Here is a 21,277-nt window from a genome sequence, read left to right as displayed (position 1 = left end):
AGGCTATTGCCTCTATAGTGTCCTGGAGCCATGGTCACACTCTAATGCTTATTTCATTCCCAAGTTACTTCACTCCATTACCATCAAATGCAGCCCACAGCTGTGACTTAGTAGATAAATTTTAGAGAATTTTCAGGTTAAATGAATTTCCCACCACTAGATTTAGCAAGTGCTAGAGACATAATTTGAACTCAAATCTTCCTGGTTATAAGTCCAGTACTATTTACGATTCTTCACTCTTTCATAGCAACACTAGGTCCAATAAATGGCCTAGAAAATAAATGCTTTGAGTTTGAGGAGGAAAAAGGTAGAAACATTTAAACCTGGTCTGTCCATAGAGATACTTCTGTATATGTGCTGCCCTCTTTCTCCCCTGATGCAGGATCCTCACTTTCCTTTCCTCTCTCTCCTCTGATGCTGACATTTTGACCAAAAGTTCTAAAATGTCCTTTCCTACTCTTGTACTAGGCAGCACCTTGGGGATTGAGACCCCAGATGGCAGAGCCTAGCAGGGTGTATAGAGTACAGTGCAATGACTGGGCAGGATGGTCTTTCCATAAAGAGGGAATAACCTTTCAGTATATTCAACCTTTACTAAAAACCTAGCATTACATTAAAAATTATTAACATACTTTGTTACATTGTCAAATTTTTAGAATGAAGCTTCAGCAGCAGATTATTGCTAATGAGAATGTAGAAAAAGAAAAAACTGAAAATGCTGATCTTAAACTGGTAAGAACTTAGTATTGGTTAACATTTAACTGCTTATTTAAAGATCTGATTCAATCAGACAGTCTCAGTTAAGTTAGTAAGCAGGTATTAAGCACTTAATACATGCTACACTGAGGGTTATGGATGCAAAAAGAGGCAAAAGACAGCCCCTGTTCTCAAAGAGATTTGAGCACCTTTTTTTTTTAGATTTTATGATTTCAGCATTGTAAAAATCCCATCACTGGAGTTACTAATATGTCACTGAGTTCAATCTCGAAAGTCAGTTTTAGTTTGGAAAGTTGTTGTTGCCCTGAGAGAGAGAGAGAAATGAAGGAAGAGGGAGGGAAGGAGGGAGATTTCAGAAATGTTGATTTTATCATTAAGAATTTTTAGGCAAAAATCAACAGATTTGTATGAGGGTATACAGAGCCTTAAAGCAAAAGGGAAGAGTAGCTCTTTTTGGAATCCTGCTTGGAACTTTGTATATGCTTAGCCACATTTCGTTCCAATGTAGTGATGATTTCTGAATCACAATTGAGTAGTTGCAGAGGAGTTATCACTTTTAGTTTTATCAGCCTGTGGCTGGTGAGGATTTTTAAAAACTGCCTGTTCATTTAGCTATCATGCAGAATATTTGCAAATATGGCTAAAATAAACTTATAACTCTCCATTCCAGGAAAGAGGAGAGAGCAGAGACCATTTCAAGTGTTCCATAGACATTTTGTTTGCTGAACATGCACACACCTTCAGAAAAAAAAAAAAAAAATTCGAGCATACCATCTATATACATACATACTTTATATCTATCTATCTATAAATATCTATCTATATACATCTATATCTATCTATAGATAGATATAGATGTATATAGATAGATAGATATAGATATCTTTTTATAAATTGAAGAACAACAAGGTAGACCAGTGGAGAAAGTACCATGTCTGAGTCAGGAAGACCTGAATTCAAATCTGGTCTCAGATACTTTCTAGATATTACTTAATCCTGTTTGCCTCAGTTTTCTCATGTGTAGAATGAGCTGAAGAAGGAAATGGCACTCCAGTATCTTTGCCAAGAAAAAAAGAGACAAACATGACTAAAATGACAGAGCAACATTTGTAAATTATGTTTACATACATATACACCACATGTGTGCTTATATGTTTCTATTTACATATATATACATATATACATACACTCTATACAAGTATAGAGAAGCACTGGGCATAGGGGAAGAGAAATGATTGTGAAAGGAAAAAAGAGTGGACTTCAAATTCCAGTTCTAACATGTCTAGGTTTCATGACTCTGGACACATCACGTTCTCATTGCTCTAGGTAACTCTATAAGACTCTGATTTGCGGAGAAGGTACTTCATTGCTTTGGTGGAGGAAATTTCTTTACTTGGAAGCTTCCTACAACAATGAAATCACAATCATAAATCCTAGTTTTATCCTGCTAATATACTTGTTTGTAGATTATATGATATGTGCAAAACATAGAAATTTACCAAGGTGAGATAAAGATAAGTTTTAAAAAGCATTTAAAATTTTGTCTATTTTAAAAACAAAAATAATTTTCCTCTCACTAAAATGCTTTTATTAATAATAATATTTCATGGAGCAATAAAATTGAATGTTTTATGATTTTGAAGGAAACTTTATATATATTCTGATAAATAATAAATATTCAGTTAATTTGATCAATGTAGGTATCCAAGTAGGTTTTTGGTGGTGGAGGGAAGATACTTTGTTAAAAGATTTAGTCTAATAGCATTCTAGGAATAGTTTTGGGAGTTGTGTTTCTTGGTATATACATAATCATCATAGTCACCATAGTCACTGTGTGAACTAACCACCTTAGTCAGATGGAGTTAATGGAATCCCTGTTATTCATTACTTTTACTGTGAATGATTTTCTATTTTCCTGAACTCAAGACCTGATATGGTATTTTCAAAGTCAGGGAACAATTGTACTACAAGAATATGGTAATGGTTGAATTTTGTTTTCTCTTCTCAACCATCCTGCTTCATTGTGAGGACGATAGAGGACAAAGACTTAGCAGACTGAGAAATGGAACCCACGGGGTAGAAAGTGGGTGCTAGGCAGACGCTGGCCATCAAAACTGTTCCTGGTGATTGTAGCCTGTGGTTTGAGCCATTGACAGCACCTTTGAGTGGGTACATTGTGTGTGTGTGTGTGTGTGTGTGTGTGAGAACATCCAGGTCCTTTCTGGCTTATATCTGATGTTTTTCTGTTTTTCTTCCCATTGCTTTTTCTTTTAAAGCAAATCAGTAATTTACAGATCCAAGTTACCTCCCTCACACAGTCAGAGACTGAGTTGGTGGATTCTAACCGGTTGCTGAAGGAGACAGTGGAAAGGCTGAAACAGGAATACCGGAGTGCACGGACTCAGGCAGAAAAGACTCAGCTAGAGGCTGAAAAGTAGGTTCCCTTCTGAATGGAGCACAACACATTTCTCAGCAGTCCTGGTTTTTGTTGTATATAGATAGGGGTGCACATGATGCATATGCACAGACATGAAAATGGGGAGAGAGAGTGACTAAGATTGAGACTGTTTCACTCTGAGTCTGGGCGCTCTCCATCTGTGAGTGAATGATATAGTTCAGCTTGAATCCATAGTGATTCCATAATCTTTACAATGTTGTTTTAAGTCTACAGATTATTCTCTTGGTTCTGCTCACTTCACTAAATACTTTATTTAAAAAAAAAAAAAAAAAAGATGTGAAATACTGGACATGATGGACACCAGAAAATATTACCAAAAATAAAATCATTTCCATGTTAGCAGATAGCAAACAGCTAGTAGCCATTATAAAAGTAATTTTCAGGCAATTGTTAGTGTCCTTTCATACTTGAACTTGTTCATACAAAGATCAAGGGGCCAAATGAGAAGCTCTGTGGTGAAAGCTCTTGCTTGACCTAAGCAAACCATTGGCTCTGACAAGTGAGCAGCAGAAATGATGTCAGAAGGGTCACTTGAAGCATGCTCTGAGAGAAGTGAGTCCATGATGGGAAGAGCAAGGATGTTGGCTAGAAAATTTATTGGAGGGCATCTCACCCTTGGAAGGAAATCTTTTTTTCCTTACTCTAAGTTTTCAGAGAAGGTGGAAATCATGCATCCCAGGCCTTGCCCTAGGGTTGGAGAAACTGAGGCATACGCGGAGAGTTGAGGGTCGGTTTCACAGATCTCATCAGTGTCTAGTTACCATGGGCGACATTATCAAGAGAGCAAGTGTGTTGTGTGTGGTGTAAGTAATGATGGCGAGGCAGGCAACGACTCTGACACACATGACCGCATTTGATCTGCCCAGCAGTCTTGGGGGGAGATGCTCTGCAGACTGTGATTTAGGCACAGAGTTGAGCTGTTTGAGAACAGGCTTCAGTGCAGAGGTTGCTACCCAGAGTTTTTAACCTGAGCCTTCTGTGTTTTTGCTGTGTGGTCATGAGTTATGAATAACTGTCCCTGAAGGTATGAAAAGAAACATCAGCCCAAGGGCAGTGGAGAAGTGTATAATGGATGTGTGCACGTGTGTGCATGCATGTGTGTTGGGTGCCTGCATGTGCATGTGCCCATGCAGGAAGCAGCTTAGAGGCACACACTGAAGAGGAACAAGAATGGAAGCTGACATCCAAGGGCTGGTTGATGGACAGAGAAGAGGACCAATCATGTTGGGGCGCAGTGGGGGCGAGTGAACAGGAAGGCCCAGGGGTGGCTCCATGAAGAACGCCCTGCTGGACCTCCTGGTGAGCTCAGGGAGACTAAGAACCAGAGCCCTTGAGGATGGAGGGAGATTTCCTTAGGAGAGAACTGGTGCTATCACAGAGTGACTTTAATATCCTTAGATGAGGAAACCTTGGAGAGGTCCCAGAGGAAAAGTCAGAGCCAGGATTGGAACCAGTTCTTCCTGATTGCTGGGTTTATCTCATTCCCCCCTCCCTAGCCTCAGAACCGGAGGCCCAAGCAGCTCTGTTCACCTCTTTGGGCTTGCCTTGGCCAAACTGCCCAAAAGACAATTGGACTAGGTACCCCTGAGAGCCTCCCCAGCTTCCATGGTCAGTGATTCTGTGGTGAAACTTAGTAGTGAGTTGGCTGTTATAATATAATGTGATCTTAGGTGGTTTAGGGATATAAATTCTTTAAAAAAAATTTTTTTTCTTTCAAATTTATTTTTGACAGTTCCTTGGAAGGGAAGCGGATAGAATGGTTGGAAGAGAAGCATAATCTCCAAGAGTGCATCAAAGAAAAAGAAGAGAAATATAGCCAGGCCAAAGAGAAACTGCAGCGAGCTGCACTTGCTCAGAAAAAGGCAAGTGGCTGCTTATTATTGGTGTCGGGGACTCCGTGGTTCAGTTGTGCCCAGCTCTTTGGGACTGTGTTTGGGGTTTTCTTGGCATTATGTGGCTCTTCATTCCCCTCTCTGATTCATTTTACAGAGAAGGAAACCGAGGCAAGCAGGGTACCATAAATCGTACAGGGTCACACGCTTGTAAGAGTCTGCCCCAGACTCCAGGCCCAGTGCTCTTGTGCCCCTTATCAGGAAACTGATGCCACAAAGCTCGTTCCATTGGTTATTCCCTTCCCAAGTGTTCTGAATTAACACAGGATACACTGTTTAGGCATCAGCAGTTGTTCTGAACTTGAGAGGTGCCTGTGTGGTCACTGGGGCCACTGCTCAGGATGGCTCAAGAGTCCAGTGAATTCCCATCACACTTTCAGACTTTTTGCCCTTTTTTTCTTCAGGCAAAGAAATGTTCTCATAACAGTGAAATAATGAGTAGAGGTGGTTTTTCATCTGAATATAAGAATCTGTTGTTTGCCTATGTACTTGTCTTATGTCTCTTTGCTGTCTTATCATAGTGGCTGTGTGTGGTACAAGTGAGATCTAGATTTTCTGTGGTCCAGGATGACTTCATCAGACAATTTCTTTTTACTAGTTTAAGCTCTAGAATGGGGTAGGAAAGCAAATTGTATCCACCATTTGACATGAAGAGATCTGGTATTACTTCTTTTAAGGAAGTTTTCCTTTAAAGTATCTTTGATAGAAACTTCTTTTTTTATTCAGTTGGTTTGAGGTTGTGTGATTCTGAGGCAAAAGTGAGATCCAATAGTGACTTAGGTCACCAAAACAAATCGTATGTGTGTCACTGCCATTCTTTGGAAGCCAGAGTTTAAACTCTCTGGGCCTCAGTTTCCTCATCTGTTTATGGGTTTGGAATAGTTTAGTAATCTCTAAATATTTTTCATCATACATTCCTTTCAATAAAATGTTTTCAAGTTTGCATCTGAAAAAATAGGAATATTTAAAATTTTATTTATTAATGGTACAGAAGACCTTTTTGCTCTCATTCAAATAATGGTATTTTTAGGGAGAGTAATGTGATTAAAGATGTTTTATTCTTTTTCAAAGATCTTGGTAAACACTTTGTGTTCTAGCAATTCAAGCATCTGCTTCTAAATTTAGCTTATCTTTATAACTTGGTTTTAATACTTTGTCAGCTGAAAAAGATATTTCACAAACTTGCAAACATTTAAAAAGAAGAAGTGTATCTTTGGCTCTGCTCACTAAATTACAATACTCATTTTTCAACTCCATCCTCCAATAATTCAAAAGTTATTGCTGAATCCCAGCTAGTAAATTTCTGTCTTACTTGATGTCAATCATTTGTTCTTATAAACAATCTATATGAAAGGTCTTGTATTTTTTGATAAATGAGTTTGAAACCCACTTTCAGAAGAAAGTGGAAACCCTTTTGGAAGATGGTTAAAAAGATGAGGAAAATTCTGTTTCCAAGTTTTTTAAAGTAGTCAGATAGGATTTCTTAGAGATGATAAACATATGCTTTTCAGCAGTCCAGAGAAGTAAGAGACTAATCTGGGAGAGCATGGTCAATAGTGTCATGCTGGAGAGTCTGGCAAGGATGGAGATTGAGGAAGGGCTTACAGATGAGGCAGTTGAGTTCACTGGCAAGTTTGGAAAGAGCAGTATCAGTGGAGGGTAAGAGGCAAGAGTAAAGAGAATATTGACAACTTGGGAGATTTAAAGGGGTGGATTTGAAAGGAAAAAAATAACATAATGAGATGGACAGTGCAGATTGTAGCCCGTCCAGCACAGCTCAGTCTCACTGCTTTAGAAGCAAAAGGTATGTCTTACTTCCCAGCCATTTCTGCAGAGGGCAGAGCCCTGTCAGGTAGCACCTCTGCCTACCAGGAGGTAACCATGGGGGCAGGGAGGGGGGTTTGCATGGGCAAACCCCCCCTCCCTGGAGGGGAGCTTGCACGACCAGCAGAGGTCATCTGGGGAGCAGGTGCACGGTCATGGATAGAGGAGTAGTGGAGTTATAGTGGAGATAATCCCCATGAGCCTTATCTTCCTTCCCCAAACTCAGTTTCTAAATCACTGGGTTGGATAACTACCAAAGGCTTTCCAACTCATGGCCAACTGATTATTGAATTAGATGACATGTGTTTGAGTCCCTCTGACAGTCTGACCTCATTGTTCCACTGAACTGTTCTAGTGACCTTTATTCAGTCCTCATTGTCCTTGACCCTTCTCCTCCATACTATTCTTTTCTCTCTAGTTTTTTGGGACACCCCTCTCTCCTGGTTCTCCTCCTATCCCACCCTCCATTCTCTCTCTTGTCTTTGCTGGATCCTTCTTATCACGCTTTCAATCAGCAGCTGTCCCCCTGGGTTCTTTCCAAAGTCCCCTTCTCCTAAACTATTTCACTTGGTAATCTCATCAGCTCCCCTGGTTTTAATTTCCATCTATGCTGATGATTTTTAATCTGACCCTGTCCTCTGCTGACCTCCATTCTCACACCTCCAACTGCTTATCAGATATCTCAAACTGGATGTCCAGTAGATATCTTCAACATCAGTGTGTACAAAATAGATCTTGTTATCTTTCCCCTAAACCCACTGCCATCCTATTTTACCTATTACTGCAGAAGGCAACAGCATCCTCCTGAGATTTGTCCTGGACTCCTCACTATCTCTCACTCCCCATAACCTTGCTGTCCCCAAGGTTTGTCAATTTTGCCTTTGTAACATCTCCTGAATCTGCCTCCTTGTCTCCTCTGACATTGCCTCTAGTCTGGCATTGGCCCTCATTGCCTCACACTGGACTCCCCACTCAGCCACCAAATGAGCTTTTCCTAAAACACAAGTCTGACCCTAGTCACTCCTCTAGTCAGTAAACTCCAGTGGTTCTCTATCCTTTCCAGAATCTTTTTTTTTTTTTTAATGTTCCCTTTGGCATTCAAAGCCCTTTATAACCTAGCTCCCTGCTACCTCCCAGTTTTTTTACATGTTAACTCCTCAACACATATTCTTCAGCCAGTGACACTGGCCTCTTTGTTTTTCCATGAACAAGATACTCCATCTTTTGCCTCTGCACATTCTCTCTGGCTCTCTCCCATGCCTGGAATGCTCTCCATTTTTTGCTGTGCTTTTTTTTTTTTTTTTTTTTTAATTTTTATTTAATAGCCTTTTATTTACATGATATATACATGGGTAATTTTACAGCATTAACAATTGCCAAACCTCTTGTTCCAATTTTTCACCTCTTACCCCCCCCCTAGATGGCAGGATGACCAGTAGATGTTAAATATATTAAAATAAAAATTAAATACACAATAAGTATACCCGACCAAAACGTTATTTTGCTGTAGAAAAAGAATCAGACTCTGAAATATTGTACAATTAGCTTGTGAAGGAAATCAAAAATGCAGGTGTGCATAAATATAGGGATTGGAGAATTCAATGTAATGGTTTTAGTCATCTCCCAGAGTTCTTTTTCTGGGCATAGCTAGTTCAGTTCATTACTGCTCCATTAGAAATGATTTGGTTGATCTCGTTGCTGAGGATGGCCTGATCCATCAGAACTGGTCATCATATAGTATTGTTGTTGAAGTATATAATGATCTCCTGGTCCTGCTCATTTCACTCAGCATCAGTTCATGTAAGTCTCTCCAGGCCTTTCTGAAATTATCCTGTTGGTCATTTCTTTTTTATTTATTTATTTATTTATTTATTTAATAGCCTTTTATTTACAGGATATATACATGGGTAACTTTACAGCATTAACAATTGCCAAACCTCTTGTTCCAATTTTTCACCTCTTACCCCCCACCCCTCCCTAGATGGCAGGATGACCAGTAGATGTTAAATATATTAAAATATAAATTAGATACACAATAAGTATACATGACCAAAACATTATTTTGCTGTACAAAAGAATCAGACTCTGAATTATTGTACAATTAGCTTGTGAAGGAAATCAAAATGCATGTGTGCTTAAATATAGGGATTAGGAATTTAATGTAATGGTTTTAGTCATCTCCCAGAGTTCTTTTTCTGGGCATAGCTAGTTCAGTTCATTACTGCTCCATTGGAAATGATTTGGTTGATCTGTTGCTGAGGATGGCCAGGTCCATCAGAACTGGTCATCATATAGTATTGTTGTTGAAGTATATAATGATCTCCTGGTCCTGCTCATTTCACTCAGCATCAGTTGCGTGTAAGTCTCTCAGGCCTTTCTGAAATCATCCTGTTGGTCATTTCTTACAGAACAGTAATATTCCATAATTTTCATATACCACAATTTATTCAGCCATTCTCCAACTGATGGACATCCATTCAGTTTCCAGTTTCTAGCCACTACAAAAAGGGCTGCGACAAACATTCGTGCACATACAGGTCCCTTTCCTTCTTTATAATCTCTTTGGGATATAATCCCAGTAGTAACACTGCTGGATCAAAGGGTATTGTGCTTTTCTTTTAAGCCCTAAAAAACTCTGCTCCCTTAGAAGCAATTGCAGTAGAATAGAAAAAACACTGTTTGAATAGGACCTGGTTTCAAATCTTGACTCTTCTTAATGCTGGTGCCAGTAACTAACCTCTGAGTCTCCATTTCCTCATCCATAAATGTACGGGGTTGGGTGTACTCTTTCAGTGTTCCTATAGATCCGCAGGATCCCTTCATCATTCTGGCAACCTAAGCTTATCCCCATCCTGGAATTATGCTCATCTTCTCCAAGTGTCTCATTGCTGCCCTTCTGTTAAGGTCTATCTATTTCCCACTTTTGCAAAGTCAGTTCATGTGCACTTCTGACCTCCCCTAGTATTCATGTCATTCAGCATGCTACCTTAGATTGGGTTGTTTTTTAATCTTTTGAAGGACCCATCACATCTTTGTTGGTCTGACTTCTCACATCTTGAGCACCCAGCAGAGGGTCCGGGCTCTTTTCAAATGATTGTTAATGGATGATGTTGCTAATTACTTAATATGCTAGTATCCATCATTCAAAAAAAAAAAAAAAAGAGAATAAATGGAGTGCTTTAATGGGCCACATATCTAGATGAGTCCTAAAAGAACTAATGCCATATTCAGTGATTCATTTTTCTGAAATGCAGCAGAAAACTTAGAGGCTGCAATTAATAGAAATGAACAATCTTATTTTTGTAATAATCTTTCTCCACATCGACATTAGACATGTGCCACAATTTTACAAAATGGAATATTTGCAATTGTAGCAGTGATTATTCCTTTATTTAAAGAAATTACCTAGTTAGCTCTTTCATTAAAAGAGATTATTCCTTATATGTAATTTTAAATAAGGTTACATGAATTAAAGTTAATTTTCAGAAATATTTTTAAAAATAAAGTCAGGTCTGGCTGTTAAATTATCTCGTATTTTTTGAAAAGTTAATAGTCCTTTGAAAAGATGGTTTTTTTAAGTTTTTGACTTTTTTGTCTCAGATTTTTGGAAAATGCCTTTTCAATGAAGTTCCAGTTGTAGTCAGATTCAATCAACTTCAGTAAACATTATTAAGTACCTGGGATATGCAAGCCATGTTGGTCCCAAGATCTTAAGGTATTTGCTGACCAATTAAAACTTCTTCCCTTGGATGCAGTCTTGAGATGGTTCTCCAGGACCTGTAGAAGGCCAGGTCTTAAAGGCCCTTCCTAGTGAAGAGATGCTTGGTTTTGGATGAGAAAAGTCACGGGTTGTGATTTCTAAATGAGGCACTGAGATAGGTGGAAGGAAGAAGGGAAAGGGGAATGACCTTTCACAAAACAAAATTAATACCATCTAAATACAATTTTCTTTGGTTACATGCAATTTTGTTAGTGATACCAGTTTTTCTGATGTAGTATTTATAATGTTTGTCAGGTCAGTCAAGGATGAGAAGGAAACGGTTGATATCTTTGTCATTTCAATAAAATCTTCTCATCTTTAAAAGCATTCAAAGAAGGTAACTAAAGGCATCGTGGGACTTTGGCAAGGTGGAGAGGAGAACATTTGAACTAAAAAGGAGATTGTGAATTCCTATTATATGCATTAAATGGAGACATCTTTATATTTATAGAGAAAATCCCTTTATGAAAACAAAATGAAGAAACTGCAAGAAAAAGTAGAACTTCTAGAAGCAAAAAATGAAGAATTGGAAATAGAAAATCAGGTTTTAAATAGGTAAAAAAAATACAATACTTCTTTTGTATGTTGAAATTTACTTGTGTTGTTAACCTTTGATTTCTTCTGAGACCCTTTACCTATAAACTTCCTTGTTATGTAGTGGCTGTGGGTTCTGGGAAACCACAGCAGTGGCCTGTGGAAGCTGGTTACCACAAGTTTCTTCTGAGAAACAGAGCCCTCCAAATACCAGCTGGTGGTGGTTTGTAAGCTGGGGACCATGGGACAAGGATGCTAAGTCTTCCAGCTTTATTCATACCAGGAAAATGGTGTCAGCAGCATTCACTCTGAAGAATCAAGAGTCCTTTAATCTAAAAAGGATCTGAGGACTTAGACCATATTGTAGACCATACATAATAGAGAGCATCAAATTCCTTTCATAAAAGAAAGTAGATCTTTTCTGTGCTCCACATCCATTTAGACACTAGTTAGCAGTAGCAGAGGAAAAGAAAGGTTTATGTGTGGGGTACTTAAGCACAAGTATTTGTGCTTTGGGGAGCTGATATTTATTGAACAGCATATGAACAAATTTGTTCAAATTTTGAACAAATATGCTAACAGGCTATAAAAACCCAACAAGTGATGCCTCTTCCTTACCTTCTCCTTCCATCTCTTCGTTGTTCTTTGTCCTTGCTAGAAATAAATGGCATCACTTGAGCAAATTATCAGCCCTAAATTGAAAAACTGTTTTCTTAAATTTAGCATTTGCAATTTACATCTTTTGTAAGTTGTAAGAAGCAATTTATTATTTTGATTCAAAAAGATTTTGGGAGATTTCAAGTAACAACAGAATTACTTTAAAATACAATTAATCCAGTGACATTGAAAAGTAAAATCCTCAGCACCAACCCTGAAATCAAGAGGACCTGAGTTCAAATCTGGTCTCTTAACACTTCCTAGCTGGGTGATCCTGGGCAATTCACTTAATCCCAATTGCTTCAGCAAAAAAAAAAAAAAAAAGAAAAGAAAAACCAAAACTAAACAAAACGAAAACTACCAACTTACCAAAGTCTTATTCCTAGGCCTTAGGTGTTGCAAAGGTGAACTGGAGTTTTGAAGGCCAACTATGACAGCAAAGCCTGAGCAAAGAGGCCACTAATTAATAAATTTGGGGGACTAGGACCACAAGAAATCACCTATTCTGATAAAATGAGGATTTTTGAAGAACTGAGCTAATTATTACTAAGCCCTCAGCTTGATGATCTACATTATAGAGTAACTCTGTAGCCTATTTGTAGCATTGTTTATTTAAAAAGAGTAGGCCCATAAACATTCTCCAATTCAGAGCATATTGAAGTGTGGATGTATTTCAGGGGAACAATGTGACTCTTCTCTTTTAAAGACAAAATGTGCCATATGAAGACTATACTAAGCTCCAAAAACGATTGAAGGATATACAGAGAAGACATAATGAATTTCGAACTTTAATCTTGGTTCCCAACATGCCCCCAGCAACATCATTCAATTCTGTTAATTTCTTGTCACCACCCTTGCCTTCTGGCGTGGAAACATCTTTCCCCCCTCACCTTCCGGTAAGAATATTTTCAGATTTTGTTTGGTTTATGTAGGAAAAAATAATTAGATGAGTATCGTTTTACTGATTTAATTTTCTACAATTAAATTCTGACTATATAGTTGATAATCAAGACCTTTGAAAAATCCACAACTCTCCTTTATGCCTCCAGATCTTCTCCCCTTTCAAACCACCTATTTTATGGCAATTTATATGGCCCTAAAATACAGTGATTGGAGTCTTGCATGCTTGCCTTCTGGGAGTGAAGTGTCCCCAAAAGAGGTAGTAGAAAGGAGAGACCTTACCTAAGTGATATAAGACTAGCACTAGACTAAAAGGTTTCAGAGTTTTGAATGTTGACAATTCAAAGCTCCAAACTTTCATTGGTTTCAGTGAAATATATGCTTTGTTTATAAATTGTTATGCAAACTAAGGTCCTTTGAAGGGAGTTGTATGAATACAGATGTGATATGGAAGTACTTTCTTATTTCTTAATTAGCTCCCTGCTGAAATTTGTAGCTCCAGAAGATGAGGCTTGCTTGGGCTTACAGTGGGAGGCAAAAGAGGAGCCAGGAATGGGGGTTGCTAACCCCGATAGACTGATATAGGCAGATGTGCCCATCCTCTTACTGGAGGTCAAACTGGGTAAAGAAAGAAAGCAGCATGGCCTGTGGTGGAGCCAGGAAAGGGTGCTAATTCTCCACTCTGGTGTGTTTCTCCCCGGTTCTAAGGAAGAGGAGCATCAAAGAGAACTGTGTCTCCTTCGGAAAAGATTGGAAGAACTGGAAACCACTCAGAGAAAGCAGCTGGAAGAGCTCGGGCCTCCTGGAGAATGACGTTGCAACATTAGTCCCACCAAATCAGTGACTCAATAAAAATGGAAACCGTCACATTTGTGGAATTTTAGAGGCTTGATTCCCATTTGCCAAAAGGAACATTTTGCCTATAATTGGAAAAAGTACCGACTATGTGCCGTGTTGCTTAAGTATACACTAAAAACAAGCAGCTTTATTAAAAGAATCGTTTTCAATAATTTGTTAGGATGTTACTTATAACCCTTTAAGAAGTATAAACACATACATTTTAAAAGGAACTGATATGGGATATCAAAGTTTAAAGTTATTTTCTTAATTTTTACTCTTGATTGAGTACATTCTTTCTGAAACCTGATTCCCTATTGTCTTGGAGACAATCGTTAATCAGAAGGCCTGATAAAAATAATCCCAATTTCGATTATAACTAAACATTTTTTCTTAAAAGGCACTTCTGTTGTTCATTATGAATGTCTGCTTTTATCAAATGCACATATTTTAAAAGTTTAATAAATATTTTTGTCATAATGTATTGCCTCATTTTTAATTTGACACTGATTGTATAACAGATATGTTTAGCAGGAAAATGAGAAAGGGTACCATCATGATAAAGGGCCTTCAATCCATGACATGAGATCAGGTAGAAGATTTGGGCTACTGGAACAGAGATGAAGTTGGAGTAGGGGGGAAATCGAGGAGGAATAAAGATGTGACAGCTGTGTTCAAATATTGGAAGCCCTGTTACATGGAGAGGGTAAAATTTGTTCTCTCTTCAGTCTCAGAAGGCAGAGCTAGAACTTCATGCTGCTTTTAGGCTTGTCGTAGAATCCTAGTAAAGAACTCAAGAGGCCACCACTAGTCCACTTTCACCATTATACAGAGGAGGAAATTGGGGGCCAGATAAAGGGGACATAATTTTGCCCTAAGTCATCTGGGAAGCAGGTGACAAAACTGGTGCTGAAACTGAATTACTGCATGTTTGTTTACATTGAAAAGTTTTAGAATTGTCCCTTTCTTGTATTTATACACATTGTTTTGAAAATTTCAAACCAAATTGTCACTCTCCCTTCCTGTTCACATTTGCACATTTTATTGTTTGCATAGCACTTGCCATACATATTATTTAATTAATTAATTGATTGATTAATCTTCGAGGTAGTCTTATGAAGTAACCCAATTACTTTCATGTTGTATACCTAAGACCCAGGGAGGTGAATTCACTCTTCCTCAAGGTTGTATAGTATGTTCCTGATTCCAGTTCCAAGGGTCTTTTCACTTCATACTATGGTGTCTTTTATGAAGCCCCAACTTTTTATAGAACATCATTAGGGAAAAACTGGAATAATTTCATTCCAGATAATGAAATCTTAACTCTACAAAACAAAATGGATTATTAATTATTAAGAAGTCTTCCTAAAAGTGCCACAAAAATATGAATTGTGATTATTTGAGAGAAAGTAAATATCAAAGTCCAGGAATTTAATTAGCTAGGGGTCCACTTAATAAGAACTAAACTTCCTTACTATCTTCTGTTCACAATTCTCTTAATATTTCCATAAAATAACTTAAAAAGTTAGAAAGACATGATAAAAGTAAATTTACATGGCAAATGAATAACATTTGATACATCAAAGTGTTTATTTTGGATATACACATTTAAAACATTCATCTCCAAGAACAGCTTCAATCATGTATACAAGAAATTGATTTTAAATTCTAATACTGAAAAAGTAACAGAATTAATCATAAAATGCTGCTGTAGACACTAGTGTTAGGAAAAAAAAAGCTTATAAATAAATTGACCACCCCAAATCAGAAAATAAAGTTAACAATAGAAATTGTTTGACAGTTGTTTCTCTGGCTGCTGTTTAATATGGACTCAGTTACTGATTGTCTTCAGCACGTCTGATCAGGCCATTCACTGCCTTGGGCTAGTGTGCTCCAAAATGTTGCTTTAGATCATGCTTTCCATGGGAGAATCGACGAGCACTTTACAAACATCAGTGAGTCTTCACACCACCTCTGTGAGGTAGCTTAGAAAGATTTTCCAGAAATTGAGGCACAAAGAGGTAAACAATTTGCCCAAAGTTCCCACCAGCACAGTCACTGGAAGAGTTAGCTGGTAACCCAACCCTCGCAATACTTGTGTGCCAAGGGGTTTGGGGGGGGAACCCTAACAAGTATTATTCAGCAAATACTATGATAAAGCCACAGCTGATCATTTGAGTTCTCACCCTTTCTGTAGTCTTCTACACCCTAAAGAAGGGCCATCTTTTGGGAAGTTCTTTCTTCTACAATTGATTGCCAAACCTACTCTTTCGTTCAAAAACTCCATGTTTCTTTCAAAAGGTAGCAGCTTTATTTGGGGGCCCATCCTCTTACCTTTTACACCTATAGGGGAGACTTTTTGGTAGTATCTTTGAGGTGTGTCCACAGGACAGGCAATGGTCAAAAGCTATGGGAATCAGGAAAAGTGCCTATTTAGGGCATTTACTATTCTCCTTGCTCATTGTTTGGGTGTTGACCCTTCTCTCTCCACCAGATAGTGATCGGGAGGAGAGACACTTGCATTCATCTTAGATAAAATGCAAATTTTAAACCTGATGTTAACTACAGTGTTGGCAAGTGCTTCTAAAAGGGGCATGAGATCCTTGACTTGTAGAAATATTTCATAGGCTGGAACTGGGAATTCTGAACCTCAGCCCAAAGGGTGAGGTGCCACAAGAAAGGTTGACAGTGATGACAATTTATTTCTTCTGCAAATAAGGGAAACACAGTGGTATTGAACTTGGTCATGAGCAGCAAAAATCCAGGATACAAAACCAGCAATAAAAGATTACAGTATCACTAGAAAAGGGATCATTTGAACGAAGGCATGAATGAAAATGGGTATTTTTTTTTTTTTTTGGACTTTTTCCTTTGAGGAATACTTTTTAAAAATACATAATAAGACAAAGATACCAAGCTGTATACTAAAACCTTTCAGGCCTTGGGCCATTATATAGATATAATACTTCAGTGTGTACAGCAATTTCATGTAATGTAATGTAAAATGTATCATCATCTTACCACACACTTACAGGTGTTAATACCCATTGATTTCACCTGAGACCTAAAGCAAGGAGGATGTGGGGAAGTGATAGTTTGGAGATGGCAAGATGGACACTGGAGACACTTTACCCAAAAGAGCTCTGATCGAATTCTTGTGCTGTTTGTACACAGAAATAATAAATGATAACAAGGAGGGTTTTTTAAAAAAATGAACACGCAAGTTTTATCAGCAAACACGTTCACCATCGAGTACGTTTGGTACTTTTGAATAAAAACAAGTATGCAACACAAGGCAGGAACACAGCACCACGGCCAATGGCGACTGCATCCAAACAAACTAAAGCACTTGCTTTAGGCCACTGGTGAAATACAGGTGAGTTTGATGGAATGCAGTTGGTGACTACTGAAAAACACGAGCCCTTTCAACAATGTTGCCACACTGTTAAGTTTTTGGTTTAAAAAACACACACACAAATGCTAAGTGTACACACCACCACATTTTGCAGTCACCTTTTCCAAGAACTACTGGGGACGAGCGTCGACACTGCAAGTCCTCAAGGTTGCCCCAATATCCCGCCACCCACAGCTCATCGTGGACAGGAGATCCCTCCACTTTTCACATTTTGCGTTTGGCATTGGCGGCATCCTTTCACTACTGGATTTCAGTGTCATCACAAGTGCTACATAGCTGTAGTTTTGAGACAAAACCATTGAATCATTGTGCTTAAGTGGAAACTGTAGTTACAATAATACTGACACTTGCTTACTGGCCCTGTATGCTCTGTAAACGAGGAGGCTGTTTACAACCACCACGACATCTATATTTACACAAGGGTCTCCACAGTATTTACAACAGGCACAATGGCTGGTCAGCTTCTCTTAAGAGTTGTGCATGTGCCTTGGTCTCCTACAAAAGATTCCAGGAATCTATGTGCAAAGATTTTTGTTAAAGGCGCCAACGAAGCTCGAGCCACCATTTTGTTCCAAGCTGTCGGAAGAATTTCACCATCTGAAAGCCAGGCCACAACGTGATGTTCACACCCACTTGCATTTCTTCTTCTCATCAAATAGGACTTTTACGCGTAAAAGCTGCTTCTGGGCATCTTCTAGCCCTCGCTCTCTTTCTAGTTTATTTAGAATCTGTTGACAATTAGAACAGTTATTTTGGATGATGTGGCTTTAAGCATTACAACTCCCTCCTTTGTGCATTCCCAATGCCATGAGTGGGTAAAAAAAATAAATAAATCTGCATGAAACAGATGCCAACGTTTGCCTCGGTCATTTACATACTCATTCTGCAAGTTGTTTTTTTTTTTTACTAAGTCATTATCACAGGATCAACAACACTTCTGCTGGAAATAGCAGTTCCCATGAAATACCGTTTATTTACTTCCAGATAGGAGGCCAGCCTCTCACTGGCCGGATTATGTGCATTATGATCATAGCCATTCCAAGCACCACAAGCAACCGAGGCAGCCAACATGCAGGAAGCTGTTTCACCTCCATCCAATGCAGCAGGCCGGGGGGAAGGGGAAGGGAGGGGACGGGAAGAAGGGGTCTCGAGAGGGAGGGTCAGGCACCCTGATCGGAGAATAACAGGTCTCCACCCTCCCCTTCCCCAGTTCTACCCTATTCACCCCTGCCCCTTGAAAACAAGGATGCTGAATCATGTGGAAGGAACTCATCACCTCTACCCTACCTTATTGCTTCACTTGGGTCTTCAAAGTAGAAAATGGAAAGGGTGAGCTATTCTCACCACTGACATGGATAGCCTGGCCCAGCATGACTGAGTGGGGGGAATGAGGGAAGGGGGGGATTAACATATATTTGGAGACTCTGTACTTCATGAATGCTTCTGCATGAATTCCAAAAGAAAAACCCAGATCAACGGGAATTAATTAATGGTGGAGAATGGCTTACTGAAATAATCTTTCTTTTTGTATTGAAAAAGAAATGGACATCATTTCATCACTGAGTACCAAACCTAGGCAATACAACCAGCTATTACTAAAGCGGTTAGTGCTAATTTATGATTAAGTACAAGTCAGCCAGCCCCATTTAACATCAAGTCACATGAAATGGGAAAAGTTGACTTTTTGAAATAATTGTAAAGCCCTTAGCAAAGTACACACAGTAGATGTTTAATAAATATGCTCTTTCCTTTTCTATTCCCCCTCCCCCTACTGAAATTAAGTCTATAAGCAGGGGTCAGGATTGGGAGAATTCCATTATTTTGTGCCAGGATCCACCCAATTCATGACTCTTGAAACTTCAGCCCAGATCAGTAACAAAGCCCAATCTAAATCCCAAACATCCTTAGGTAGAAGAGAGAAATGATTATTCTAATTAGAAAACTTACCTCATCAAAATATTTTACGATGTATTTGTAGATTTCTGTCAAGGCCACTTCTTCATTAAATTCATTTTCATGTTTCTTAAAGGAAGATTAAACAAAAAAGGTTGAGAGTCAAAAAAATAAAAAAGGCAAAAAACACACCAAAAAACAACTTTAAAAAAAAGGAATTCAACAAATATCAGCCTGCTTTGGCTTTCTAGTCATACCTTAGATTCCTGAGTTAAAAATTCTTCCATTTCCAAAGACGACAATGGAGGCAAATCCCTGATTGCTTTATAATAAGCTTTCACTTCCTCTTTATAGTTTGGAATATCCTTGGCATAAAGAAGTTTATTAGTTGGTGCCTCCTTTAAAAAAAAAAAAAAAAAAAAAGAAAAGAAAAGTAAAGAGTGATAACTAGTTTTAAACAGCACACGTTTATTCCAAGTTGTCTCCAAACCTTAGCATCTAGTCATTGTGGCCAGCATACAGATGGCATTGAACTACAATGACTGATTGACATCACTTTGTGACTCATTTTCAGGTGAAATAAATGCTAATATAGTCTGCCTTCCTCTCATAAAAGAACGCAAATGATTATTTTACATGATTTTGAGTTACTGTAACAATGGGCCTCATTTCAATCATAATTCATTACTAATGGTAGTAAAAGCCTGAAATTAAAACATTTGCTCCCATCCTCACCCATCAGTGCATTTCGGTACTTGTGAAGGATTTGATTGTAGACTTGATTGTCATGAAAGTGAGTGGGTTCTTTATATTATCATGGAATCAGTGAATAATTGATAATTGGCATTAGCTATTTAAGATTATTCTACTTCTTTTTTTTTTTCTTAAGGGACAGGAGCAGAGAAATGAGGATGGTCATTTCATCGAGTTCCAGAACTTAAATTTCCACAAGGAATGGTACTCTTGGTGTCACTGATTAGCCTACAAATTTCACATTGTTGCTGTGAATATCTTGTCTGGTAAGACTTATATAGCAGCTATAAAATCCCAAGTCACATAAAAAAAAAAGCAGAGCCAAAAGAGCAGCGCATAAAATAGAAACAGTGGTGTGGACTTGTAATTTTATCAAAGTGAGAAATCTAATCAATGTAAAGAGGTAGTGCAATACCCAGTTCTGTCTCTGGTGCTTACAATTTGTGTAATTTGAGTAAAAAAAAGTAAAGTCTTGTAAAAAGGAGGTTATCACCAATTAGACGCTCCATCTGGAATGTGGTCCAGCCTCGTTGATGCCAGTTGCCTTTCCTGGCTTCCTTTATATCCCAGCTAAAATCCCATCTTCTACAGGAAGGCTTTCCCAATCCCTCCTAATTCGAGGGCCTTCCCTCTTTAATTATTTCCTATTTTTCCTGTATATTGGACATTTGTTTACTTCTTGTCTCCCTTATTAGACAGTAAGCTCCCAGAGGGCAGGGACCCTCTTTTGCCTCTTCATTCTATTCCCAGCATTGAACCCAGTCCCTGTCACACAGTAGGGGGCTTCATAAAAGCTTACTGACTGACTGATGTCCCCTGAGATCCCTTTTAGTCCCAAATGAGTCATGATGATACTTGTGTAATTTTCAACAAATGACTCTACCTATCTAGGCCTACATTTTCCCATTGGAAGTTTTAAGATCCTTGGACTAGACAAGATTGTTTAATGCTCTTTATCTGTGATCCTCTTGGCAGGGAAATTCCCCATCCAAGGCAGATCACGGGCTCATCTATCATTCAGTATTTGAGAATTGTTTGGGGGACCCTGAAATTGCCTCACTCCCCCAAAAAATATTGGAATAGTTTATTTCCTTCTCCAGCTCATTTTACAGATGAGGAAAACAGTGTTAAATGACTTGCCTAGAGTCACACAATTAGTCTCTTGATTTAAATTCAGGTCTTTCTGACTCCAGGCCCCATACTGTTGTGCTACCTTTTTGGGATTCTTCAGTCATTCAGTCACATCTGATGCTTTGTGGACTGAAGCACATCAGGTCTTTCTGTCTTCCACCATCTCTCTCTCTCTCTTTTTTTTTTTTTGCTGAGGCAGTTGGGGTTAAGTGACTTGCCCAGGGTCCCACAGCCAGGAAGTGTTAAGTGTCTGAGATCAAATTTGAACTCAGGTCCTCTGATTTCAGGGCTGGTGCTCTAACAACCACTGCGCAACCTAGCTGGCCCCTTCTACTTTCTCTTAAAGTCTATCCAAGCTCAGGTTTGTTGTTTCTAAGACATTATCTATCCATCTCATCCTCTGCTGTCCCCTTTTATTTTTGCCTTCAGTCTCCCAGTATCAAAGTCTTTTCTAATGACACCCACCCTCTCATCATGTGGCCAAAATATTCAAGCTTCATCTTCAG

General features: G+C 38.6%; 2 protein-coding genes across 5 annotated transcripts in view; one reads left to right on the top strand and one right to left on the bottom strand.

The window, feature by feature from the left end:
* CEP83 (centrosomal protein 83) overlaps positions 1-14,059 on the top strand; it is a 112,045-nt gene extending 97,986 nt beyond the window's left edge. For all 3 annotated transcript variants that reach the window (XM_031940841.1, XM_012550561.3, XM_003771028.4), the window contains 6 exons: positions 657-732; positions 2,994-3,151; positions 4,908-5,037; positions 11,103-11,206; positions 12,549-12,738; positions 13,451-14,059. In XM_031940841.1, the coding sequence (XP_031796701.1) occupies positions 657-732; positions 2,994-3,151; positions 4,908-5,037; positions 11,103-11,206; positions 12,549-12,738; positions 13,451-13,555 (763 nt within the window). In that variant the 3' untranslated portion in view covers positions 13,556-14,059. The remainder of the gene's footprint in view (positions 1-656; positions 733-2,993; positions 3,152-4,907; positions 5,038-11,102; positions 11,207-12,548; positions 12,739-13,450) is intronic.
* A 1,365-nt stretch (positions 14,060-15,424) lies between these two features.
* Positions 15,425-21,277, bottom strand: part of PLXNC1 (plexin C1) — a 237,013-nt gene continuing 231,160 nt past the window's right edge. For both annotated transcript variants that reach the window (XM_031940840.1, XM_031940839.1), the window contains 3 exons: positions 19,145-19,285; positions 18,942-19,016; positions 15,425-17,722 (listed from right to left, as the gene is read on the bottom strand). In XM_031940840.1, coding sequence (XP_031796700.1) covers positions 17,618-17,722; positions 18,942-19,016; positions 19,145-19,285 — 321 coding nt within the window. In that variant the 3' untranslated portion in view covers positions 15,425-17,617. The remainder of the gene's footprint in view (positions 17,723-18,941; positions 19,017-19,144; positions 19,286-21,277) is intronic.

Source organism: Sarcophilus harrisii, chromosome 5 (genome assembly GCF_902635505.1).
Source record: "Sarcophilus harrisii chromosome 5, mSarHar1.11, whole genome shotgun sequence".
Lineage (NCBI taxonomy): Eukaryota > Metazoa > Chordata > Mammalia > Dasyuromorphia > Dasyuridae > Sarcophilus > Sarcophilus harrisii.
Note: the sequence above shows the minus strand (reverse complement) of the source record. Positions and strands in the feature narration are given on the sequence as shown.